Source organism: Lathyrus oleraceus, chromosome 3, assembly GCF_024323335.1.
Source record: "Lathyrus oleraceus cultivar Zhongwan6 chromosome 3, CAAS_Psat_ZW6_1.0, whole genome shotgun sequence".
NCBI classification, from domain to species: Eukaryota; Viridiplantae; Streptophyta; class Magnoliopsida; order Fabales; family Fabaceae; genus Lathyrus; species Lathyrus oleraceus.
In genome coordinates, this window is record NC_066581.1 from 307,284,430 (window position 1) to 307,307,112 (window position 22,683).

The 22,683-nt window shown below is 35.0% G+C and overlaps 1 protein-coding gene across 1 annotated transcript; it reads right to left on the minus strand.

The window, feature by feature from the left end:
- Positions 1-8,735: 8,735 nt before the first annotated feature.
- LOC127127300 (uncharacterized) lies at positions 8,736-15,936 on the minus strand. The gene is made up of 4 exons (XM_051056449.1): positions 15,424-15,936; positions 14,845-15,325; positions 11,955-12,076; positions 8,736-9,480 (listed from the first exon to the last, which is right to left on the minus strand). Exons 1-4 carry the CDS (start codon positions 15,535-15,537, stop codon positions 9,031-9,033), a joined length of 1,167 nt encoding a protein of 388 aa, XP_050912406.1. The 5' UTR covers positions 15,538-15,936; the 3' UTR covers positions 8,736-9,030.
- Between the last annotated feature and the right edge of the window lie 6,747 nt (positions 15,937-22,683).

A 22,683-nucleotide genomic window follows, 5' to 3' on the forward strand; every position in this document is an offset into this window, starting at 1 on the left:
GCCCATTTGACATTGTAAATGATAACTAATTATAAGTGGCCTAGTGGAGAGGAGTGTTTTTTATGGTCTTTAGTGTAATGGGTTCGATACTTGTATTGAGCATTTTATTTTCTTTTAGCTTTTTTCTTTTAGCATTTTATTTTCTTTTAGCATTTTATTTTTATGTTTATATAGCATTTTATTATATGTTTGTGTTTTTATTATACTCATGGTTGATTTGTTTTCTTTTAATTGCATCATCCATTCAAAACCATTTTAAACTGTTAAAATCACACTTTTCTCGATTCAATGTCGAGCCCATTTTCATACCCTTGTAAGTCGATTGCTTTTAAGCATCGCCATCAACCTCACATGGCTTACTCTTGGGCCTTCTTACAATGAGCTCTTAAGCAACATCAACTAAACTTTCAATAATTTCAAACCTCGGTACTTTAATTGTTTTAATTTAATATTCAGATTGTTCTTTAAATAAAATGTGAAGAAAAAGGTTACCTGGATGGAATGTCCAGTCGTAATCCCGAATATTAGGCTCGAGCTGTAAGAGCTTGCAAGCCGTTAATATTCGTCTTCTCTTTAACACTCCAATATTCAAAACCATCTTCTTAATAAAGTTGGAAGAAAAAGATTACCTGGAGGGAATATCCAGTTGTAATCCCGAATATTAGGCTCAAGCTGTAAGAGCTTGTAAGTCATAAATATTCGTCTTCTCGCCAAAATATCCGTAAATATCCCAAATCACCTTCTAAATAAAACGTGAAGAAAAAGGTTACCTGGATGGAATGTCCAGTTGTAATCCCGAATATTAGGCTCAAGCTGTAAGAGCTTGCAAGCCGTTAATATTCGTCTTCTCTTTAACACTTTAATATTCAAAAATCATTTTCTTAATAAAGTTGGAAGAAAAAGATTACCTGGAGGGAATATCCAGTTGTAATCCCGAATATTAGGCTCAAGCTGTAAGAGCTTGCAAGCCATAAATATTTGTCTTCCCTCCAAAACATTCATAATTATTCGAATCATTTTCTTAGCAATATTGGAAAGAAACAGACTGCCTGGGTGGAATGTCCAGACGTAGTCCCGAGTATTAGACCCAAGCTGTAAGAGCTTGTAGGTCACAAGTACTCGTCTTTCAAACTTCAAAATACCTAATTCATACCTTAATACTTTTTCAATAAAGATGGAAATGGAACATGGTGTATACCATGCACTCCTGAGGCTAGGATTCGAGATGTATATCTCGCTCATCCAAGTTCTCGCCATCACTAAAATACATCCAACCAATCAAACTTTTTTCTCGCCGCCGTGCGATTAATCAAAAACCTTTTTCATAAACGAAAGGTATCTTGTCTAAAGTGATACAAAACAATGTTTCGGCCACGATTGTTGAGTAGAGATAAATGACGCTTTTCCGAATGTAGATTTATAAATCCGTTCGATGTGTGGTATGCGTTCACTCCTCATCTGTTTTGGGTAAAACAATGTTTTCGTCGATTAATACAATATAGCTTTCGCTACAATCGACCAACAAACAAACATTTTTCTACCCAGAACTACGTAAGCCTTGATTTCTCTTTTGAGATACGTAGGAGCAGGATTTATAAATCTTGTCAGGCCCACTAATAAAAAACTTAGGTTTAGTCCTTTGTTAAAAAAATCCAAAAACATTTCTCCTCTCATCCTTTCTTTCTTTCCCACCTAATAATTCGAAAAGCCTAATATTTCAACTAACACTAACGCACACAACTAACCTAATGGTTCCCGTTGAGTACAACGGACGTGAGGGGTGCTAATACCTTCCCCTTGCGTAATCGACTCCCGAACCCTGATATTGGTTGCGATGACCATATCTTATCCTTTCTTTCTTTTAGGGGTTTTATCGATATTTTCCCTTTCCCATTTTGGGAATAAATAAAGTTCGGTGGCGACTCTGTTTAGTCCATCATTGCGAGCGTGCGATTGCGCTTCGCTTTGAAGTCGTATCCCCATTTTTCGAGGTGCGACACTTATGCTTTGTGCTTGCTTATTCCAAAGGATGGGAGCTACTTGGATCATCAATATGATCTCAAGAGAGGAATTCCTAGTGTGGTTTCACTTCTTATCCCTCGCCTTTTTATTTTCCTTAGGACTTAGCCCTTCTTCTTCTTCTCTCCATTCTAACCCAAGCCAAAACTTTTTGTGCAAACATTTAACCTTTGTTTTCAAACATTAGAAACCTAAGCCTTATGCTTTTGATTTTCAAATCTTCTTTTTATAACATTCATTTTGAATTGAATCTTTAAGTCAACTTTGACCATTTTTGTACATACTTCTAATTGGTAAATATAACTCATTCAAATTTCTTTTTGTGGTTCCAATGGCCACTTTCTTAATCAACTTTTTCTTAACCTTTAGCTATTAGGTTTGAGTTATCCTTGGGGTAGATGTAATACTCACCTATATCCTTAGTGATGGACAATGAGTCTTCCATGCTTATTATAGGGTTAACCCCTCACTAGCATGTTGAAGTTATCCTCACATGGTGGATTTGTGGTTCAGTTGAGTTTTCTCTCTTTGATAACAAAAGACCTTAAGGCTTTTGGACCAATCAATTCACCCGCTTGTTTTGAGATTTTTACCCCGAACTACGAGGTTTTGATCCTAATCTTTTTTTTTAAGATGGTACGTAGGCAATGGATTTATCCATTCAAACACAAAATGTAAATAACTTGTACATTCTCCTCTCATCTCTTCAATCATGTTTGCATAAACAAAATTTCACGAAACAATAACCTTTGAAACAAGTATGAAAAGGGCTCCCTAGGAGTACCTAGGATGTTTTGGGTGCCTAACACCTTCCCATTGCATAACCAACCCCCTTACCCAGATCTCTGTTTCTTTTACTAGTTTTGTTAAAACTATTAGGTTTTTGTTCGCTTTCTAACCATTCCTTTGGATAAATAGAAGTGTGGTGGCGACTCGACTTGTATGGTTTACCTTAGATTTAGTCAATATCTCTAATGGTAACGAATACCCCGCTACAATAAGTACATCATTGATCCATCAGAATGAGCATAGTAAAGATAACGATCATATTGACTCTGAATCTTAGCCTACTTTTCCAAAATTATCCCACCTTAACCTTATCCCTGTTACAACCATAAAAACCTCAAAGAGTGTGTGTATCGTGCACCTTGATATCAAAAATAGAATTTATTCAAGCCTATGGTATGGTATTACGTACTATAAATTTTGAGTGTAAAACACATTAACACCTGAGAGATTTGGTGAGTGTGAATTGAGCTGACAGGTGAAGTAGTACTTTCAAGTGAAGGTGTGGTCAATCAATCGACCTCGGTAATCCCAAAAAACTCGAAGGTAGCAACAAATGAGAGCCACGGAAGATCTTAGAGGTATTGTGGTACGTGAAAAAAAAATTCATTTGGGAGTGACATGAGTTTTTTGTACTTAAAGTTGCTTGAGGACAAGCAACAAGCTAAGTTTGGGGTTGTGATCAGTCACCATTTGTGCTATAGTTATTATCGCTTTAACATGTGAAAGTAGACGAGTTCTTTGCATTTTTCATATAGTTTGAGTGGTTTATATGTCAGTTTTTTTAGTTTCGTATTTATCTACGTTTTAATCATTCCTGGTATTTTTGATCTTTTGGGGAAGGTTAACGTGTTTTATAGGTCAGAGGAGGTCAATGATATGGTCGGAAAAGGAACATGGAGAATTTTCATAAAAATTAGAAAAGTCGATTTTTCAGCATGTTTTACAGCATGATAGACGTGTGGTATTTTGATCATAACTAGAGCGTCGTAATTCGGAATAACGTGGGACATGTGGCAAATGAAAGCTAACATCCAGGGATACAAATTTCATGAAGACGTCAAATGCTAATTCATGATTGTTTGTCCTTACGCGCATCAACTTGGTCATACGCGTATCAGATCTAAAAAATGCACAGTTGCTGCCTATACGCGTAATGCCAAGCCATTATGCGTATTGTCTCATCCCCGTACATGTATGATATGAGTTCCAACAGAAGGGAGGAAAAAATGAGTTTCTGTCCTTACGCATAATAGGGAAGGCATTACACGGAATGACATGTCTAGAACGCCTGCAAGGATGCTTACACGTAGAAAACCGAGGCAATGAACAGGGAATTACGCGTAACAGAGAAGGCATTACGGGTAATGAGGCCCAAAAACTCAGGAAGCCTAAAACGTGTCTATTTAACCCATAAACGCGGTTTTTCAAGGGTTGGACAATTTTGGACGGCAAAAACACGTTTTGAAGGCTGTAGAACTCAGATTTTCAAGGTGGGTTCATATTTTCAGGAGCTTTTTCCGATTGAAGATCAGTTCATCTAAAATTTCTGTAATGGAAACATTCTTTATCATATTTTGTTTTATTTCTATGAGTAGCTAAACCCCTTAATGCTAGGGGGTCCCTGATTTGGATATGTAATGAATATGATATTATTGTTGCAATGACAGTCTCTTTTCTATAATTAATTTATTCTCTTAGTATTCTTAATGCTTGCTCTGTCGGACAAACGGGTTTGACTTACGATTAACGATTAGGATGGACCGTCGTTGTTAATGCCTTGCTTGAGATTATTCTATAGTAGATATCACCTAAGACTATGGATACCCTATAGAAACCATAATATTCTTGATAATTGAATACTTAATTTAATTTGTAATTCTCTATGAACATAGGAATTAGGATGGATGATTAAAGGTTTTCTCACTAAGGACTTAGGAGTAAACACCCTAAATAATCGGTAATTAATTAGTTAAAATATGTTATTGTGTTGTAAGTTCAGAGTCGTCACAAAATTGAATCATACACTATCCCTAGCATATTACTCATATTTGTCTAAATCGTCAATTACTTTATTTACTTTATTTGCAATTATTTTCATAACTCAACCAATCAATCCAAAACCCCAAAGGCTTTTGTTTAACTGAAATTAATCCAGAACTCTGTATCGTTAAGCAGTTCTTGAGATCGATATTAGGGATTCCCCCTCTTATTACTACATTGGCAGATTAGTACACTTGTTAATTTATCGATCAGGTATCTAATGGGTTTGTTTGTAGCTGGGTTTTTATTTGTAACATGTCTAGGTATCGTTTCTTGAGTGAGGTTTGGGATTGAGATGTTATTTAATAGGATAAGAGTTTCCACTATACTCCAATGAAGATTTTGGCAGAAGGAAGTACCAACGGCCTGTAGGAAGTTGTCCTTCTTTGATGGCGTTGGAGAAAGATTGATAGTAGATAAAGTTGGGAGTTATCCAATATATGCTCAGTTAATGACAATCGCTTAAACATAAAATCAGTGGAATCAGGTGGATCGTTACATATTAATACTTGGAGCAAGTTATTATGGATAAAGAGGTTATTGGATCAAGATCTTGAGGGACCTTGCATTATGTTAGCAGTTTAGTATCGGCTTCATCAGAAGGAGTTATTGTGTGATAGTTCCTTGTAGACATTTTTGTTTCCATATTCTCACCCAATAATTGCTCGATCAAGCATTGAAGCAGAATTCAGGAATATGGCACTAAAAATTTATGAACTATTGTAGATGAAATAAATGTTAGAAGATTTGAAAATACATTGTAAAAGTCCTATAAAATTGTTGTGACAGTAATTCGACAACTAATATTGCATATAATCTTTATCAACGTAAAGACAAAACACATTGATCGACATTTCAATAATTAGGTAAATGTTTCATACATAAAACAATTTTATTGTATGAAAAAAATGGATTTCAATACATCTCACAAGTGACTCTCATCACCTCTACTAAAAGAAAACAACCTCAAAATGTATCAAAGTAAAAGCAATTAAATGGGGATTTCTTATGGCACCATAAGTCCTTCTACCACACCATATAAATTTCTACAATGCCTCTTATTTCCGGAGATGCATCTCCGGACGTATCCAAATGTAAGTTAACATTTAAATGATTCCGAAGATGCATCTCCATACGCAGCCAAATATAAGTGAATGTTAAAATATTTCGGAGATGCATCTCCAGAATATTTTGGAGCATAAGTCACGACAGACTTTTCTTCTTCCTCATTTCACAGTTTTCACAAACCTCTCTCAAAACACTTCTCTACATCCCAATCAAATTTCATCAAAAAAGGCTCAAAGAACCTCAATGGAACATCAAACTTCATTTGTAACGTCATCCAATTTCATCAAACATCAATTTCAAGTAAGTTTTTTTAGTTTTTGATAAATGTTTGAGTTTTGGTGTAAATTAGTAGAAATCAATTATTAGGTGTAGAAATGAGTAGAAATCACATCTAACATAGTTTAGACATATTGTATTAGTTGTTTCTTATCTGAAAATGGTGATAAGAATTTTTTTTTACCTTTCATATAGTACATTACGCCATTGATGATATTCTGAGTTGCAGAAAATTCTGGAGATGCATCTCCGGAATTGTTCAGCGTTTAATATTTTGCAGGTGATTTCGGATATGCATCTCCAGAATTTCCTTTAGTATTTTTTTTCCTCTGATTCTCTTGATTGTGTGTTGTTTGTGTGCATTAATGGCATGCCTTAATTTAACTTACAGGGATAATGGTTAATGGACATGATAGACTGAGGCATGGCAGGGTTGCTCAACACGCTTCCGTTCGGTGTAAGTTTGTTACCACGAGAGGAATATTGTTGCCTTGCCTAAGTAGGAGGCAGATTGGTTTCAGTCTGTTGTGTCCTCATTTGGCTTGACGGGCTTGCGCATGACCGGTTACACTACGGTCAACCACATGATGCTTAATGAATTCGTTGAGAGATGGAACTTTGAGTAATCGTCATTTCATCTCTCGCTTGGTGAGATGTCTATCGCACTGGACGATGTCTCGTATTTGTTACATATTCCGATCAGGGGGAGATTCCTCAATCATGGGGACATTACCAAAGACGAGACAGTGGAGATGATGGTAGAGCATATGAGGCTGATCCAGAGAAGGCGGTGGACGGGGTGGATAAGACTAGGGGTACTCATGCTAGATTTGAGTTCCTAAGGAAGATCTATGTAGCTGAGATCCAGAGACCATAGCAGGCTGATGGTGATCATGAGCAGGTGGCGGTCCACAGATCGCATGCATTGAGAGCATAACTTCTTATTTTTTGTTGGCACTGTTATTTTTGTGGGCAAGAGTGCCACTTATACTGACGTCGTCTACCTACAGTACTTTGTGGATCTCGAGCAGATCCATGAGTACAACTGGGGGAGGCTTTCTTGATCTACCTGTATTCGAAGTTGAGAGAGGGTTGTATGTGGAAGACGAAGTAGGTCACTAACAACGTGACACTACTAACGGTAATAATTATTGGTCTTTGATTTTTTTTCATTTCATATTTGCATAGTCATTATCGATGATTCGTGTGTTCCAAACTTTTTTATTTCAGGCTTGGATCCTCTAGCACTTCCCGCGCATCTCTGGTTGGGCGAGTGTGCCTGAGTATACTAAGGATATGCCGCGTGCTATTGCTTTTATTTTGCTCAAAGGAAACCGTGCGACTGAGCCTTTCAGAGTCTATCTTGACTGTTTGGTTGTTGAGGACATGCACTTAACAACTATGTTGATCACCGTCAGACGTGAGCATTTGATGAGATGGTGCGATACTCTAGATGGTTGGTATGCGGATCGCGTCTCACTGCTCCTCATCTTCCTGAGCGCGTCATGCGGTGGTTCGGCTATGTCAGACCATTCTCAGACACCTTGTTGTCTCTGTTCCTCTTGCCTTGACACGTAGACAAATAAAGGAGATGTTTCATGGTTACGAGAGACATCTGATATCGAAACAGGTACGAGCTACCATAGATGAGAGCGATTGGAGCTATGTAGACGGGTACATCAAATGGCTCTTCAGGGTGTCACATTCGTACATGGTGCATGCTGCTTCAGGAGATTCGTCGAGACCAGCTCATCGGGAGATACTAGAGGATAAACATGCTCAGTTAGATCATACTGATGATGTCTTGCCTAGGTGTCATCGCATAGTGGAGATTATGCGGGCAGACATTGACAAGGGTATCTTCCCTGAGGGGTCTGATGTCAGAAGAGTCCTATATGCCATCATGACAGAGGCACAACGGGCATTGTTTTATCGGAGACATCGTCGGAAGACAAGGGATATTGATGGCCGAGGAGGAAGACGAGGCAGATGAGGTAGAGGAGAGGTTGTTAGACACACACAATAGTAGTCTGTTATTATTTTATTGTAGTACTATGATTTGTACTTTATTTTGACGATTTTACTACATTATTGATTTCGATTATACGATATTTTCGATATATATTACTATTTTATTTTTGTATGGCATTTTTTGTCCATCTAGAATTGTGTACGTCTATTTATTTATTTTCAATCGTACGTTATACTTTATCTAAACACATATAAACAATTTATAGCATGAAATACCTGTTCTAATATATTTTGGAGATGTATCTCCAAGGAGATGCATCTCCGTACCATTTAAATGTAAATGGCATTTGAGTGTGATATATTGAATGTTTAAAATTGTTTCAAAGATACATCTCCGAAATATTTCAACGTTTATACAGAAATAGGTGCGTTCGAAGATGAATCTCCGAAAACTGAGGGCATTTGAATAATTTCGTGTGGTGGCTAAAAGTATTTATGATGCATTAATAAATTCCCAATTAAATTTGTATCTCAGGAAAAGTATATAAATGGATTTGATAAAGCCAGCAAACAAAAAAAAAACTTTAGCTTCTATATTTCATTTACACAGTTTCCTTTGTCTCTATTTTGAGGCAGGGCATTCACTATTACATGTTCAAGCTTAAAATTCCAATGTGCTGAAAACTATGATACTTCTCTCTTTCTTTTTTTGGTCTCTTTGCTAGGATATACTTTAATTTAAGCACTAGCACTAGCACAACCACATTTGTCACATCCCTCCCTAACTATGTTTGCATTTTCTATCATATCATTCCCAGCCTTTGAAGTTAATATTCCTTTCCCTTATTTCTTTTTCCCTTTTTAAAACTAATCATCCCAGTTATCTTCCCATCCATCTTTGTTTAAGGATCTAGCAGTAAGGCCATTTGCCGAGATGCTTCCTGCATGACGTACTGATGGCGATTTCACCGCTACATTGTCGTCCCAATCATCGTCCCAAACTTGATCCCAACCTTCAGCAGATTCTATATTGGTAGCTGAAGCAGACTCGGGCAACGCCATTTCGAGCTCTTGATATGGGATCTCGTCGCGATGTTTCTTCCTGAACATGCAACAAGCGCATATACCTCCAAAGACTAATACTGTGAATATGAGGAAATAGGCGCCGTTTATTGGCGTTAAAATCTTGTCATAAGAAGGAAAGTGCAGAAAATAACTCTCCTCAGGTATGGGAGTAGCCGTGTGAAGCACGCAATCCCCTTTTCCAGCATCCAAAGTCAGTTGGGTATTTTCGCTATTAATTCGATTGATAGTGACCTGAAAAACAAGATTAAAAAAATGGTAAGCCAATCACAAATATGACATGTAATCAAAACTATAGAAATGAGATTTTGGCCATTAATGTATTTGTGAAGAATAATGTAACTTACGAAACCAATCATCTAACAAAACAGAGCACACAAGCTTGACCAGATGATGCTTTTCACAGTAAATACAAATAAATGGAATTTGGCAGAACAGAGTTTACACTATGAAAACAAAAAGTGGGTGTTTTTGTCTGTCAAAATATAGGTCACACTAAATGTGAAGTCTCTAAATAGAAATCATATAATGATTCTGATGAAAAAACACAAGAAATCATGAAAATCAAAAGGGTGGATTCCAGGGTGAACTACTTATACATATGGTTCAACCGACGAACAATAACTTTGACTGGTAACAAAAGTATAGCATGTTTATGATATCAATTTATTTATTTTTAATCAGGACGGGTGAAAATTTGATGTCCTTCCTTTACCAGGCATCACCATTGCAGAGAAGCCACCATTCAGTATGCACTGCTATTGCCAGGAATTGGATGAGATACCAAAGAAAAGGGCAATAACACCTTGTTAGAATGGCTTAAGGCCCCCTTCCAATGGAATGCAAGTGCAGGTCAGAGGTTTGGGGTTTGGGTCTCTCCTTGGAGCTGCGTTTGAACCATTATGAGTTTGAACATTATTGGAAGTTATTAAAGTAGATCAGCCCAGAAATAGCAGCCCATTATGGCTGAATGTGAATAATAATTTAACATTATTATGTATTTATCACATTATAAATTAGTATTTATAGGGAGAATAGTTACTCTGATAGGGAAAATTCTCTGATTTTCAGGCTAGAATAGTATTCTATTTACTCTATAAATATCTAATGAATTATTTACCGAATCAAGGAAATACATTTATCATTTTGTGTGTTTCTTTCTATAAATACGTAGGTCTAACACTCAATAATTATGGAACCTATGCCTACTTCAACACAACCTTTTGGTACCCATTTCAAGTTATGTTGGAAAGTTTATGCTTTGGAAATAATCAATGGAATTAAGGAGTTCGGGTGGAGTTGATTATGTAAGAGAATTTTTGGGGGTAATTTTGAAGATGGGAATGTATTAGAGTGTGACACGTGGAATCAAACTAAAGGCATAGCAAAAGCTAGCAGCATCTAAGACATCTTGGCCAACAAGACTTGGGGTTGTGTTCTTCAATGAGCCTGCAAATTGCATGACTTGGGTTTGTCTCAATGCCTGCTTCCTTTAATCATAAGAGCTACTCTCTTGGCATTATGGGTTTTCAATAACACCGTTGGTTATTTACTGTTGTAAATAATGTATTTTTTACTATTTTTATTAGTAACTTATATTTGACCCATAAGTCTACTAGTCCGACCCATCAGGTTAGAATAGCTCATATAAACAGATCAATATTTATACATTATTCATAATTGAAATATAATATTTTCTAATATTCACCAATGTACAGTTAAAATCGAGTCCTCCTTGTCGTCAAGGTTGTCTTCATCGACTTCATATTTCTTTTTCTAAACTAACTTTTAATAATATATGAATGTATCTAATGGTCATTAATATATGGTTCCCAAGCAAAAAGACCATTACATGGAGTTCAAAGATGAACCAGATTTGGTGATGATAAGCCTTAAAATCACCGAACATGTGGGGATGGAAAACATTTAAAAATGTGACGCAATGAACAACTTGTACTAGACTGTGGCCATGATAGACATTTCAGCTCTATAGCATGCCATTGACTACTTAGTTTGGATGGATTTTGTAGTTGAAAGAACAAAAAGAAATGAAATGATAAGTTTCTTAGGAACACAATACTTTCAGCTTCCTCCTTTCTAAAATGGAGAAATTTGAATGAGATTTTGTCAACATTTTGTTTCTCATGCCATTGCCACCAATGAGTAATAAGGTTATAATTATAAAAGGGGTTAAAGATATAAGATTATTTGATTTTAGCCCCTACAAATTATAAAAGTTGTGTGATTTTAGACCCTGACAAGGGTGGACTAAGAACACAATACTTTTGTTAAATCTAAGGACTAAAAATGACTAACAATCATCAATGCCTTTTCCATTTTGTCGTAACTTTGTTACATTTCTTTCCTTCCATGAAAAGATGAATTGTAAGATTCTGAAATTTCGACCTCAGTTAATCCTAGAAATGATGAAATTGTTCAAGGACCGTATATTGCTCATTTAAATTTAAACCTTGATTTTTGCTGACAATTTTAAGAGATCACATTTTGTTTAATCAAATTAATGCCGAGTCTATCTTGTCCGTGTCTGTCTCACAAAATAAACAATTATTTGAGACAGAAGTGATTCTCAGATACTTCTGCTTCACTTTGAAGTGTGAGGGGTGTGAAGAAGAAATGGTACATTAACCCAAGAATATGATTATCAAGTAAAGGAAATAAAAGCCAGCTTATGATGAAATGGCTAATACCTTCTCTGTTTTATTCTTGTCAACCTCTACATCTCCAAGGTTACTTTCATAATCACTGCGAAGCTTCACTTTGATAGAGCCGTCCCCTCTATTTCGAAGAAGAACAACCAAGTTTTTGGAATCTGGCATTTTTACAAGGAACATAACTGTGAATGAGTTCATATTGTTGACTCTAATGAAAAAAGTAATACAACAGAACTGAATAATTGACCCAATGTTTTTGTTATATCAATTAGGAGGTTTTTCCAGCACCCTTCCTTTTTGCAGGGTATGTCAACAATTAGTTGTTAGTATTTCCCACATTGAAATATAAACACATTAATTTATTTTATACTTTAGTTAAATGATTCTCACGACTAAATTTTAGCTACAATATGCTAAAATTACAAGAACACTAATAAAAACATAGGTACAGAAGGAATCTCTTGTCAATAAGCAGAATTGCATGCTTTGCTTTTTCACATGCTGATGAATCCAACGCACATAACAGTGCTAGTTCGAAAAGCAAGCTGGATCACCAAACTGATCGGTTCAGTAGATGAACTACAAACTAACCCATATAAAAGTTTAGTGTTCATCACCTAAGTAGCTATTTTATTTTTTAAAACAAGACAAATATTCCCTCCATTCCTAAATTTTGGTAGTTATAGGCATTTTAGTTTTGTTTCAAAACACTGGGTGTTTCAGAAACCCAAAATATGATTGACCTTCTTCTTCCAACTATACCCCCAAGGTTAAAATTTGTAACACGGTTAATGATAATTAAAACGGTAGTTCTACTCAAGCTCATAGGAACTAGTGTAGTTAGGTCCTGTAACACTTGAAAACAATTCATATAACTATCTGACAGGTGTCAGTTAGTTATACCCTCCTAGACTCATATAAATAGCTTTTTTTAACAGCATACACAAATAGTTTGAAAATTGATTGTAATAACTTTCATAATATAAATATTATAAGAAAATTGAGATTTATTATTCAATAGATTCTCTTAAGATTTACTCGCACTACCTTAGATTCATGGTTTCTACTATGGTTTCAGAGGTTGATTTAGCAAAAAAAATAGAAACTATGAATCTAAGGAACTATGAGTAAATCTGAATTAGTTTGTGTTTTGATTATATGAATACAATCAGTGTTCAGGCTATGTATGTGTCATGTGAAGTTTGAAGAGTATAACTAAGTGACACATGTCAATTAGTTAGCTACAGTGACCGACACTAGTCCGTCAGTTAGTTACATTTAGCTACAAGAGTTGTTTTCAATTGTTACTGGGAGTCTGGGACTACACTAGTTTCTATGAGCTTGAGTAAAACTACTACTTTAATATGGTACAATACACATCAATTAAGTGATTTCTAAATTGATGTGCAGATACCTCAAACTAGCAAAGTTTCGGAATGGAGGGAGTAGATTCATAACAATCCACTACCAGAGTAACTGAGCATGTCAGTTACTTTTCTGTTAAGCCGTTATACAGCTTTTAGTTAATTAGTTTAATTACATAGCAACGTCTCTTGACTATAAATGCACAATTAAAGATCACTCAGAAATCTCTCTGAGAACACTTTTCTCCTAATTTCTCTTAGATTCTTGCACTTTCTCACACTCAATTTCTAGCACTCACCAATCCTGTGAACCACACCAATTAAAATGATTATTTTTAAAGCATTTCTTGTTTAGAACAATGAGCTATTTTATTTTATAAAAGATTCATAGAGAAAAATAATACAAAGGGAAACAAGGATAACAAAATAGCTCAAAAAATAGAAGCAAAGAAAAAGTAAGAAGATGATCAAAAGGCATCAATGTAGCTAAGCTACGAGATCAGTTACCAAAAAATATATTAAACCGCATAGATATTAAATGCCTAATTTTGTCTACAAAGCAGCTGCTTGACTAAGATATTTATCAGCACAGAAGGAGAGTACAACCAAGGATATTTATCAGCACAGACAGGAGGATAATGCAAAGCAAAAGGAGGACAAAAGATACTCCAAAAACACCAGGTGCTCCATACCATAAAGAAATCAAATTCCTAATTTTGTTCAAAATAACTGTTTAACTAAAGAGAAGTCCTTAAAAATGACAGGGTTCACTCCACCAAAAAATGCACCATAGTCTAGCAAATATTATACAATGCCACACAAAGTCGGCTTCTTCACTTCTACCAAGACGGAAAAGAGCTTGAAACAGAAGAAATTCTACAATCATAATAATAATGATAAACAATTCCATAAGGAGCTATCTTTCAATCAATAGTATTGCCATATGGTAAGTAACTTAATGCCAGTATCTATAAAATGTATTACTAGAGAACTCAATTGTTCAATTCAAAACAAAACATCACAATAAAATTTTAAAAATTCAAAAATTGAAGTTACCATAACAAAGAAACTAAAATACATAATTTCACTATAAACTGGATAATAAGAAAAATGAAGTACCACATGCACCCAGGACCGTATCTAGTACAGGTGCATACCCGGTGCGGGTACTAATTTTATCTACAAACAGCTGCTTGACTCAGATGTTTCGCCCTAATGCTCTATCAAGAACCACGCTTCTATCCAATTAGTCAATCTCGAGATCTTTCATAATGACTTCTCTTATAGTCTTTATAGGTCTTCCTCTTCCTATAGTTGTTTGACTTCTCTCCATCTGATCTACTCTACTCTCCTTACCATAGAATCTACCGATCTTCTCTCTACATGCCCAAACCATCTAAGTCTATTTTCCACCACCTACTCTATTATAGGTGTTACCCTAACACTCTCTAATATTTTCATTTTGAATCCTATCATCTAACAAAATATTACTAACTTACTAACATTTAACAAAAAATTATGCTATAAATAAACAAACCATTGATTAAAGCAAAGTTGAATACCCTTAATAGAAATGCAAGCAGCCATGGCCCCATCATCTGTGCAAGTATTTAGTCCATCACAAGTGTCATTCGTTGTAGAATGCGAAAATTTAATCTCCTCATCTTTACCCTTCTTTTCTTCCTGATCCTTTCCCTCATTAACCCCATCTTCAGTTTTTTTGGGCACAGGAGGTAGTGCAGTTGCAGGAACAGGAACAGGAGGTGCAGCTGCAGGAACAGGAGGAGGAGGAGGTGTAGTAGCAGTAACAGGAACAGGAACAGGAACAGGAGGAGGAGGTGTAGTAGCAGTAACAGGAAGAGGTGTATTAGTAGTACTATTGTTCTCCTTTTGATTTACATCACTGTTATTCTCCACTTTATGTGAAGACTGTGGTGGTGGAACAGATGAAACATTAGCATCAATTTTATTATCATTGGTAGAAGATGGGGTCTCTTCTTTCTTTTTCTCTTCACCAACTGTGTTGTTTGGATCTGGAGAATCCTAAAACCATAACTTCATTCAACCATTGTAAGCAAAATAACAATAACAATTGAAGAAATTCAAATAAAGGAAACTTTTTTAATAAAAAAAAAACTCACCTTTATTGGATTTGAATCAATTAACTTTCTGAAGCTCCTAACAAAAGAAGCATCAACACCATGAAATATGATGAGAGAAAACAATAATAGTTTCAGTAACGTGTGTGTTCCCATTGTGACACAGTTCCAACACGTTCAAGTTCACACCTTTGAATTTGATCAAGAGAATTTCACGTGGCAGAGGCAAATTGAGAAGAAATAACAGAGAAAGTGAAATCAAGAGAAACCCTTTGGTGAGAAAATGGATTGAAGATTGAAAAAAAAAATTGAAGGTGTGAGGTTGTGATTGTGACGGTGTGGAAGAAATAGTTGTTGGGATTGAAAATTGAGAAATTCGTAGAATTTTTTATTGGGAAATTGGAATTGGGATGAAAAGTTTCTGAATTGGGATTGATTAGGAGAAGGAGAAATCAAACAAGACTTGACGCAAGTCTGCTTCCACAGGATACACTCTTCTTTTCTGATGAAACGAAAACGAAGAACTGGTAAACGAAATGAATCTGGGCCGGGTTTGTATGGAATAGGCCTTGTTTTGGGGGCTTCAAGATAAATTTTAAGAGTTTTTTTTTTTTTGGAATTTTTTAATGCATCTTATATGATATTTAGGCATCACACAAAAATACTAAAATGTCTCTCAATTTTTGGAGATGCAACTTCGGACGCATCCAATATATATTTAATGTAGGTTATTCTGAGTGATATCCCTGTAGATTGAGTTTTTTTAATACCGGAGATGCATCTTCGGAATTTTCTAAAAATATATTTATAATTGATCAATCCATTGAAAATTTAGGAGATTCATCTTCGGAATTTTGGGGTGAGATTATGCACCATATCTATCGAAAATAATTACCACATAACAGTAAATAAGCGCTACTGCTGTAAACAAATCTGAAAAATAAACACAGACTGATACCGGAAATGCATTTCCGAAAAAGTTCATACACGGAGATACATTTTCGGAAAAAACACTAGTTTTTTTATATATAAACAAGAATAATGTGTGCAACAAGGCTTGAAATAAATAATCTTTACCTGAAATTCCAACTTCTTTTACTCTCTTTGATATGATGAACCACGAGATTGGAGATTTGGAGTGAAATGTGGATTGAGAATGGAAGGATTTTTGGTGAGGGTTTTTAATGAAAAATAATTATGGATGTGTGATCATGCAGCTTTGTCGTTACCAAATTATTCTAGAGATGCATCTCCGAAAAAAACAAACATGCAAAGGTGGCAGTAATTTTCAAAATTCCGCCTCATACTTCCGAAGATGCATCTCCGGAATTTTCACTGAACTAATCAATTATGAATATATTTTTAGAAAATTCTGGAGATGCATCTCCGATCTTAAAAAAAACAACTTATAGGCGTCACTCGGAATGGCCTACGTTGAGTGTTTATTGAGTGCGTTTGGAGATGCATCTCTGAAAACTGTATGACATTTTAGTATTTTCACGTAGTGTATACATATAAGGTGCATTAAGAAATTCCCTTATTTTTCCCATTTAAGCATGCTCCCCACCACAATGAAAAGTCACAATTATCCTTAACGTTCAGAAATGCATCTTCGGACATATTTTTTACACACTCTTTGATGTTGCATGTCTTTAATACATTAAGAGGGCGAACCCAATACAGTTTTGTTAGTTGTCTCTTAAGCTTTCGTTTTATTATTAATGTTTATTGAGATTAAGTTTTGAATTCGTTCATTTTAGCATGTATAATTCAAAGTGTTTATATTTGAGTATGGTCATTATGTTTTAAGTCAACTTGGTTATTCAATGGAACAAGAATCATATTTGATGTTGGTTCAAATTATGTGTCAAGTAGAATCTCAAACTATTTTGAAATTTTGAAAAATTGAGATTTCGTGTGTGTGACTCGAATCACACACAAACCATGACTTGAATCAAATCCAACAGGGTAAAATAGGAGAATTGTTGTGTTTGTGATTTGAATCATAGTTTACACCTTATTCGAATCACACAAACTTTTGTTAGTCACTACCTAGATTGACTCGAATCACCATTTCCACATGACTCGAATTAGACAACTTCACAAAATTTCAGGTTTGGCATTGTCCAATTTGATTCGAATCACAATTTCTACATGACTCGAATAATGATCCTTCATGACTCAAATCACGATTATAACTTGACTTTAATCACAAGAAAATTGGTCACTTCTTTTATGTTTATCAAGTTCCACTATACTTGTTCACTTGACTCAAATCAACAAATATTCTTGACTAGAATCAAACAACCTTTTCATTTATTTGTATGCTTAATCTTCAACACCTATGCATCTTCTGTCATCTCATATCTTTCATAACTACGTATGTAACAACAACTTCCATTTTTTTGAAAATTCAAACCACTTGCAAACGGAATTCTTTCATCTTCAACCTCATGTTTTTTTCATTGATTAATGGATTCAAATCTTGATTGAGAATATTTGTGATTGTTGAGGAATAATTGTCTTGGAACTAACGTTTCTTTAAAGGATGTGTAAGGATTTTCAAAAGGCTTGCAAGATTATGGTATTTATGACTAGTGGTGACAAATTCCAGTAAAAATAATGAGGTTCTTCTCTCCAAGATGACCTTGATAGTACTGTGGAAGCCTAGAGACAAGGTAGGATTTCTTCTCAATCTCCAGACAAGTCATCGCTCAAGATATCGGTGGAATCAGGGGGATTTCCACATATGAAGACTTGGAGCAGGTTTGTGAAGCTGGAAGGTTCAAGAAGCGATAATCGAATAAAGATTTTGCAGAGTTTGGCATTAAGACTGTATACAAGTCAAGATCCATAGAGGAAATTTATTTTCTCAACATTATTATGGATAATCTCATTGTATGAACTCATGTAATACTTTTCAAATCATAGTGAAAGAAAAACAATTTTCAATGGAAAATCATTGGAGAGTTAAGTGGGCTCCTGTGAGGATGATAGAGTCGAACCACTATACATCTCAATGTATTATCTTCTCTCTCTCTCTCTCTCTCTCTCTCTCTCTCTCTCTCTCTCTCTCTCTCTCTCTCTCTCTCTCTCTCTCTCTCTCTCTCTCTCTCTCTCTCTCTCTCTCTCTCTCTCTCTCTCTCTCTCTCTCTCTCTAATTGCATGTTTAGGTTATCATTTTCTAGTGTAATTTATCATTAATTCTTGTTGGTAGTGATTAATTATATAATTTTAGGTATTGTTAAAATCATAACCTATTTATGTTTTAGTGCTGATAAAATTTGCAAATTATGGTGTTAGAATCCTATAGCAATTGAATTTTGTAAATAACACTTCTCGTGAAACTTTGAAATTTATCAATTCAATGTAGTTTTAAACTTTTTATTATTATCGTTGAAAAATCTAAAGATAATTGTGAATTTGCATATGTGATTCCTTCCAAGATAATCATAACGTCTTTATTTTTGCAAATCTGTTTCCGCAATGCAAACTCTAAATTTCATTTTGAAAACCTTGAGAAACAATTTTGAAAATTGGATAAATTTTTTAAAGGGACTACTAACCACTTATAGATTGTATCTCTACTATATATTATCACTCAACAATTGGCTTCATAGCTTGTCTTTTGATCAGGTCTAAGCGACTCAAAAGTTTGGGAGTATGGGTGACAATGATTCAAAGAGAGCGTATAATAGAACATTAATTTTTAAAGGCGAGAATTATGCTTATTGGAAAGAGAACATGTATGTACATTTACTATCAATTGGAAATAATCTATGAGTAGCAGTTTCCAACAGGTCTTTCATCCAGAAAAACTGATTCGATGATTATGTGAAACACCCAAAGATTGGACAGATGATGAAACCAAAAGGGTTTCGCATGATTTGAAAGTTGTGTATACAATTATCTCATCTTTAAGAACGAGATTATTTTGCTCAATTTCACATCATAAGAGCGAACAAGCTATGTGGAATGCTCTTCAAGTCCTTTATGAAGAAATTTTTGATGTTAAGGATTCTAAGATCAACATGTTAATAAATGAGTTTGATCTTTTCTGCATGGAACCCATAGAATTTGTGGAATCCATGCAGACTCGTTTTCTCCATTTAATCAACAAACTATACAACTTAGGAAAGTTTGTTTCTAACAAAGATTGTGCTAATAAAATATTAAGGTTTATGTGCAGGGAATGACAACTGAATGTTACCTCCATAAAAGAGTATAATAATCTTAACACTTTAGACATGTAAAAGTTGTTTGGGAAAATTACTAAACACGAGAATGAGCTTAAACGACTCGCGAATAGCGAAGTGAATTCAAAAAAGAAAGAGAAAGGTAAAGAAGAAAAATATGATATTTCTTTTAAAGCTTAGTCATCTAAGACTAAAAGCTCAAAGGAAGAAAGTGATAATTATGATGAAGAATCTTCTAAGGAAGAGATATGGGGTTATTTCTTAGACGCTACAATCATTATTTGAACAGAAACAAGCCCAAACATACAATAAATGTGTGATTAATTTCAAAAGGTCTTATCTGCCTAAAAGAGAACATAAGAAAAAGGAAGAAGATGTCACTTGCTTTGAATGCGGGAAATTGGGACATTATAGAACTACTTGTCAGACTCTCACTAAGCATGATAATGAAAAATGATAAGGAAGTCTATAAGACAAAAGGAAAAAGACATGTGTTACGTTATTTCACATAAAGCTTGTCATCGCATGCTCACCTTCACTTAGGGTATCATCGCATCAGAAGCATTATTAAACAATTATTAAAGATATAGTATCTCATGACATTTAGTCTCAAACTTCAACTTTTATAACATAAATAAAAGGAGTTATATCAATTAACTCAAACGAATCAGTCAGAATCTCCACGAAATAAAAATGGTATTTAACTTCGACATGAACGACGTAGTAAGTAAAACAAGCATTCCCAACCCAATATTACATAATCAGATTAAGACACCACTAATCAAAATGATAAACTAAGGAATTACTCCAAGAGCCAGCTCTCACTTACTTTAGCAAGATCTACTACTGAGTATATGCATGACGCCCATGTAAATGAAACATTCAAACAGAAGGGTGAGAAATATATTAAAATGCTTAACGATGCATACATAATCATAGTAGTTCACAACATATAGATCCATATAGAAGTCAATCATACACCACATCCACAAGTATTCATAACTCACCCACATCACCATCATATGCATTTATCCATGCAATGCAACTCACAACACATTAATGACTCGTATGCATATGGTATCGACCTCTACTATGGTTCTCATTTATGAACCCGATTCCATTTTCCAAACCCATGAGCCCCTCGGAGAGTAATAAGCTCCACACCAAGCTTGGGACAATCACAAGTTCCCTCACCGAGACCTGTAGCCCACCTCTTTCACCACCAACAACAATATAAGATGCATGCATGAATGAATGCATAATCACAATAATTCAACAAAAATTAATGGCATCACATTGAACCGTGTGATTCCTGTACAACAACCACAAGGTAGTTTCCGCACCGAAACTACATATCTCAACTCAACATGCTATCATTATACATATAAGAGTTCATCTCATAATCAAATCAATATTATCACAACAATTACAATAATCCATTAACCAAACATATGAAAAAACTTCACCAACACAATAGGTATATGAATAATACTTAAATAATTCACATATCTTTATCATGTTATAACTCTGAGTATCGGCTTCCTAACACCTCAAACGACATGTCGATTTGATACACAGTTAAAAAGTTATGAGGTAAAACATCAAAGCATATCACGGTTCAAAATACAATGGCAATCGATTGTCAATAGGTGACAAACGATTGTCACCAAGTGCCAGACACCAAAATTACGTTTCTGAAGCATGACAACCGATTGACACTAGCTACAACCGATTGTCATTAGTGTATTTTCCAAAATTTACACTAGTGCAATCAGTTGTCACTTTGGAACAACCGATTGCCACTGTGTGTTTTTTCAAAAATCCCAGTTTTGTTGTTACGTGATAGTGCCCAAATTTACAATCATTCAGTGTTATACCAAACTCAATTACAGGTTTTTAATTTACTCGGATTCATGATCTACCAACATTAACACACATACTTTATCCTATAGATCGTAAACATATTAAGTTTTTCATTAATTACTCATTTAGATTCACCAATTAGAGGCCACTCAATTCACCACAAACCTCAAGAATTTAACACCACAACAATCACATACCATCGTGATTTCGATGGAAGATTCAACAACATATCACAATAATTTATTCACACATACAACCACAAAACACATCATTGTTTATCAAATCCATCACCATCAAAGAACACACAAAACCTAATGGAGGCCAAGGTACACCTCCCATACCCTTTCATGATATAACATTCATAAATGAATAATCTCCCCGTTGCCTGATTATTCAAGCAAATATGAGAGAATCCTTGAACTTTTTCTCCAAAACCATTCTTCTATTTTCTCCTGCCCTAGCCCTTCTTTTGTCTCTTCCCCGGGTTTTCACGTAGCATGCAAACTAACTTTTTCTCCACTTCACTCCTATCTCTAATAACTTTATTCCTTCTAATTGTGTTTTCTCTCTATTACCCCCAACTTCTCTATACAATTTACTAACTTACCCTTTATTCTCTACACAACCTTATTTTCATTATTATTTCAATATTCAAGTATTTTCACCTAATTAAATAAATGTTCTTATTATTTAATAATTAAAATAACTCTAAATCATTCCCTTAATTTTTACACCACCTAATTATTTTAATTGACCAAACCCATTAATAATTCAAAGCATACAAAAACACACATAATTCACAAATAATTATATAAAAACGAATAATTGAAAATGGGGTGTTACAAATAAAGGATGTTCAAGAAACATGATGAGAGACACATCGACATTTATAAAGTTCAACCATACAAAAAGTGGTCATGTCACGTATGGGGACAACACAAGAGGTAAAATTTCAGGAGAATGTGTTGTGAGAAATCCCTCCACAATCGCCATAGAGGGTGTGATTTTAGTTAAAGGTGTTAAGCACAACTTATTTAGAATTCATGATTATGGGTGACACGGTCGTGCAGGCTAACACAGGGTGACCGTGTTGAGCCCAGTAGTCTACATGTGACTGGTACGGGCCATGCTGCTCAGCACAGGCTAACTGTGTGCACACATTATAACCTTTATAAAAAAAAGATTCGTAACTCTGTTTGGGACTTGGTAAAATGCTTTAGAAAACTAGTTAAATTATTTATCC

Bases quoted from the DNA above. Each gene is read 5' to 3' on its own strand.
- LOC127127300 (XM_051056449.1), bottom strand. From the start codon at position 15,537: ATGGGAACACACACGTTACTGAAACTATTATTGTTTTCTCTCATCATA. The intron at 12,077-14,844 runs GTATTCAACTTT...TAAAAATGCCAG, and splicing joins TGCTTGCATTTCTATTAAGG to ATTCCAAAAACTTGGTTGTT. The intron at 9,481-11,954 runs GTATTAGCCATT...CTTGTTTTTCAG, and splicing joins ACAAGAATAAAACAGAGAAG to GTCACTATCAATCGAATTAA.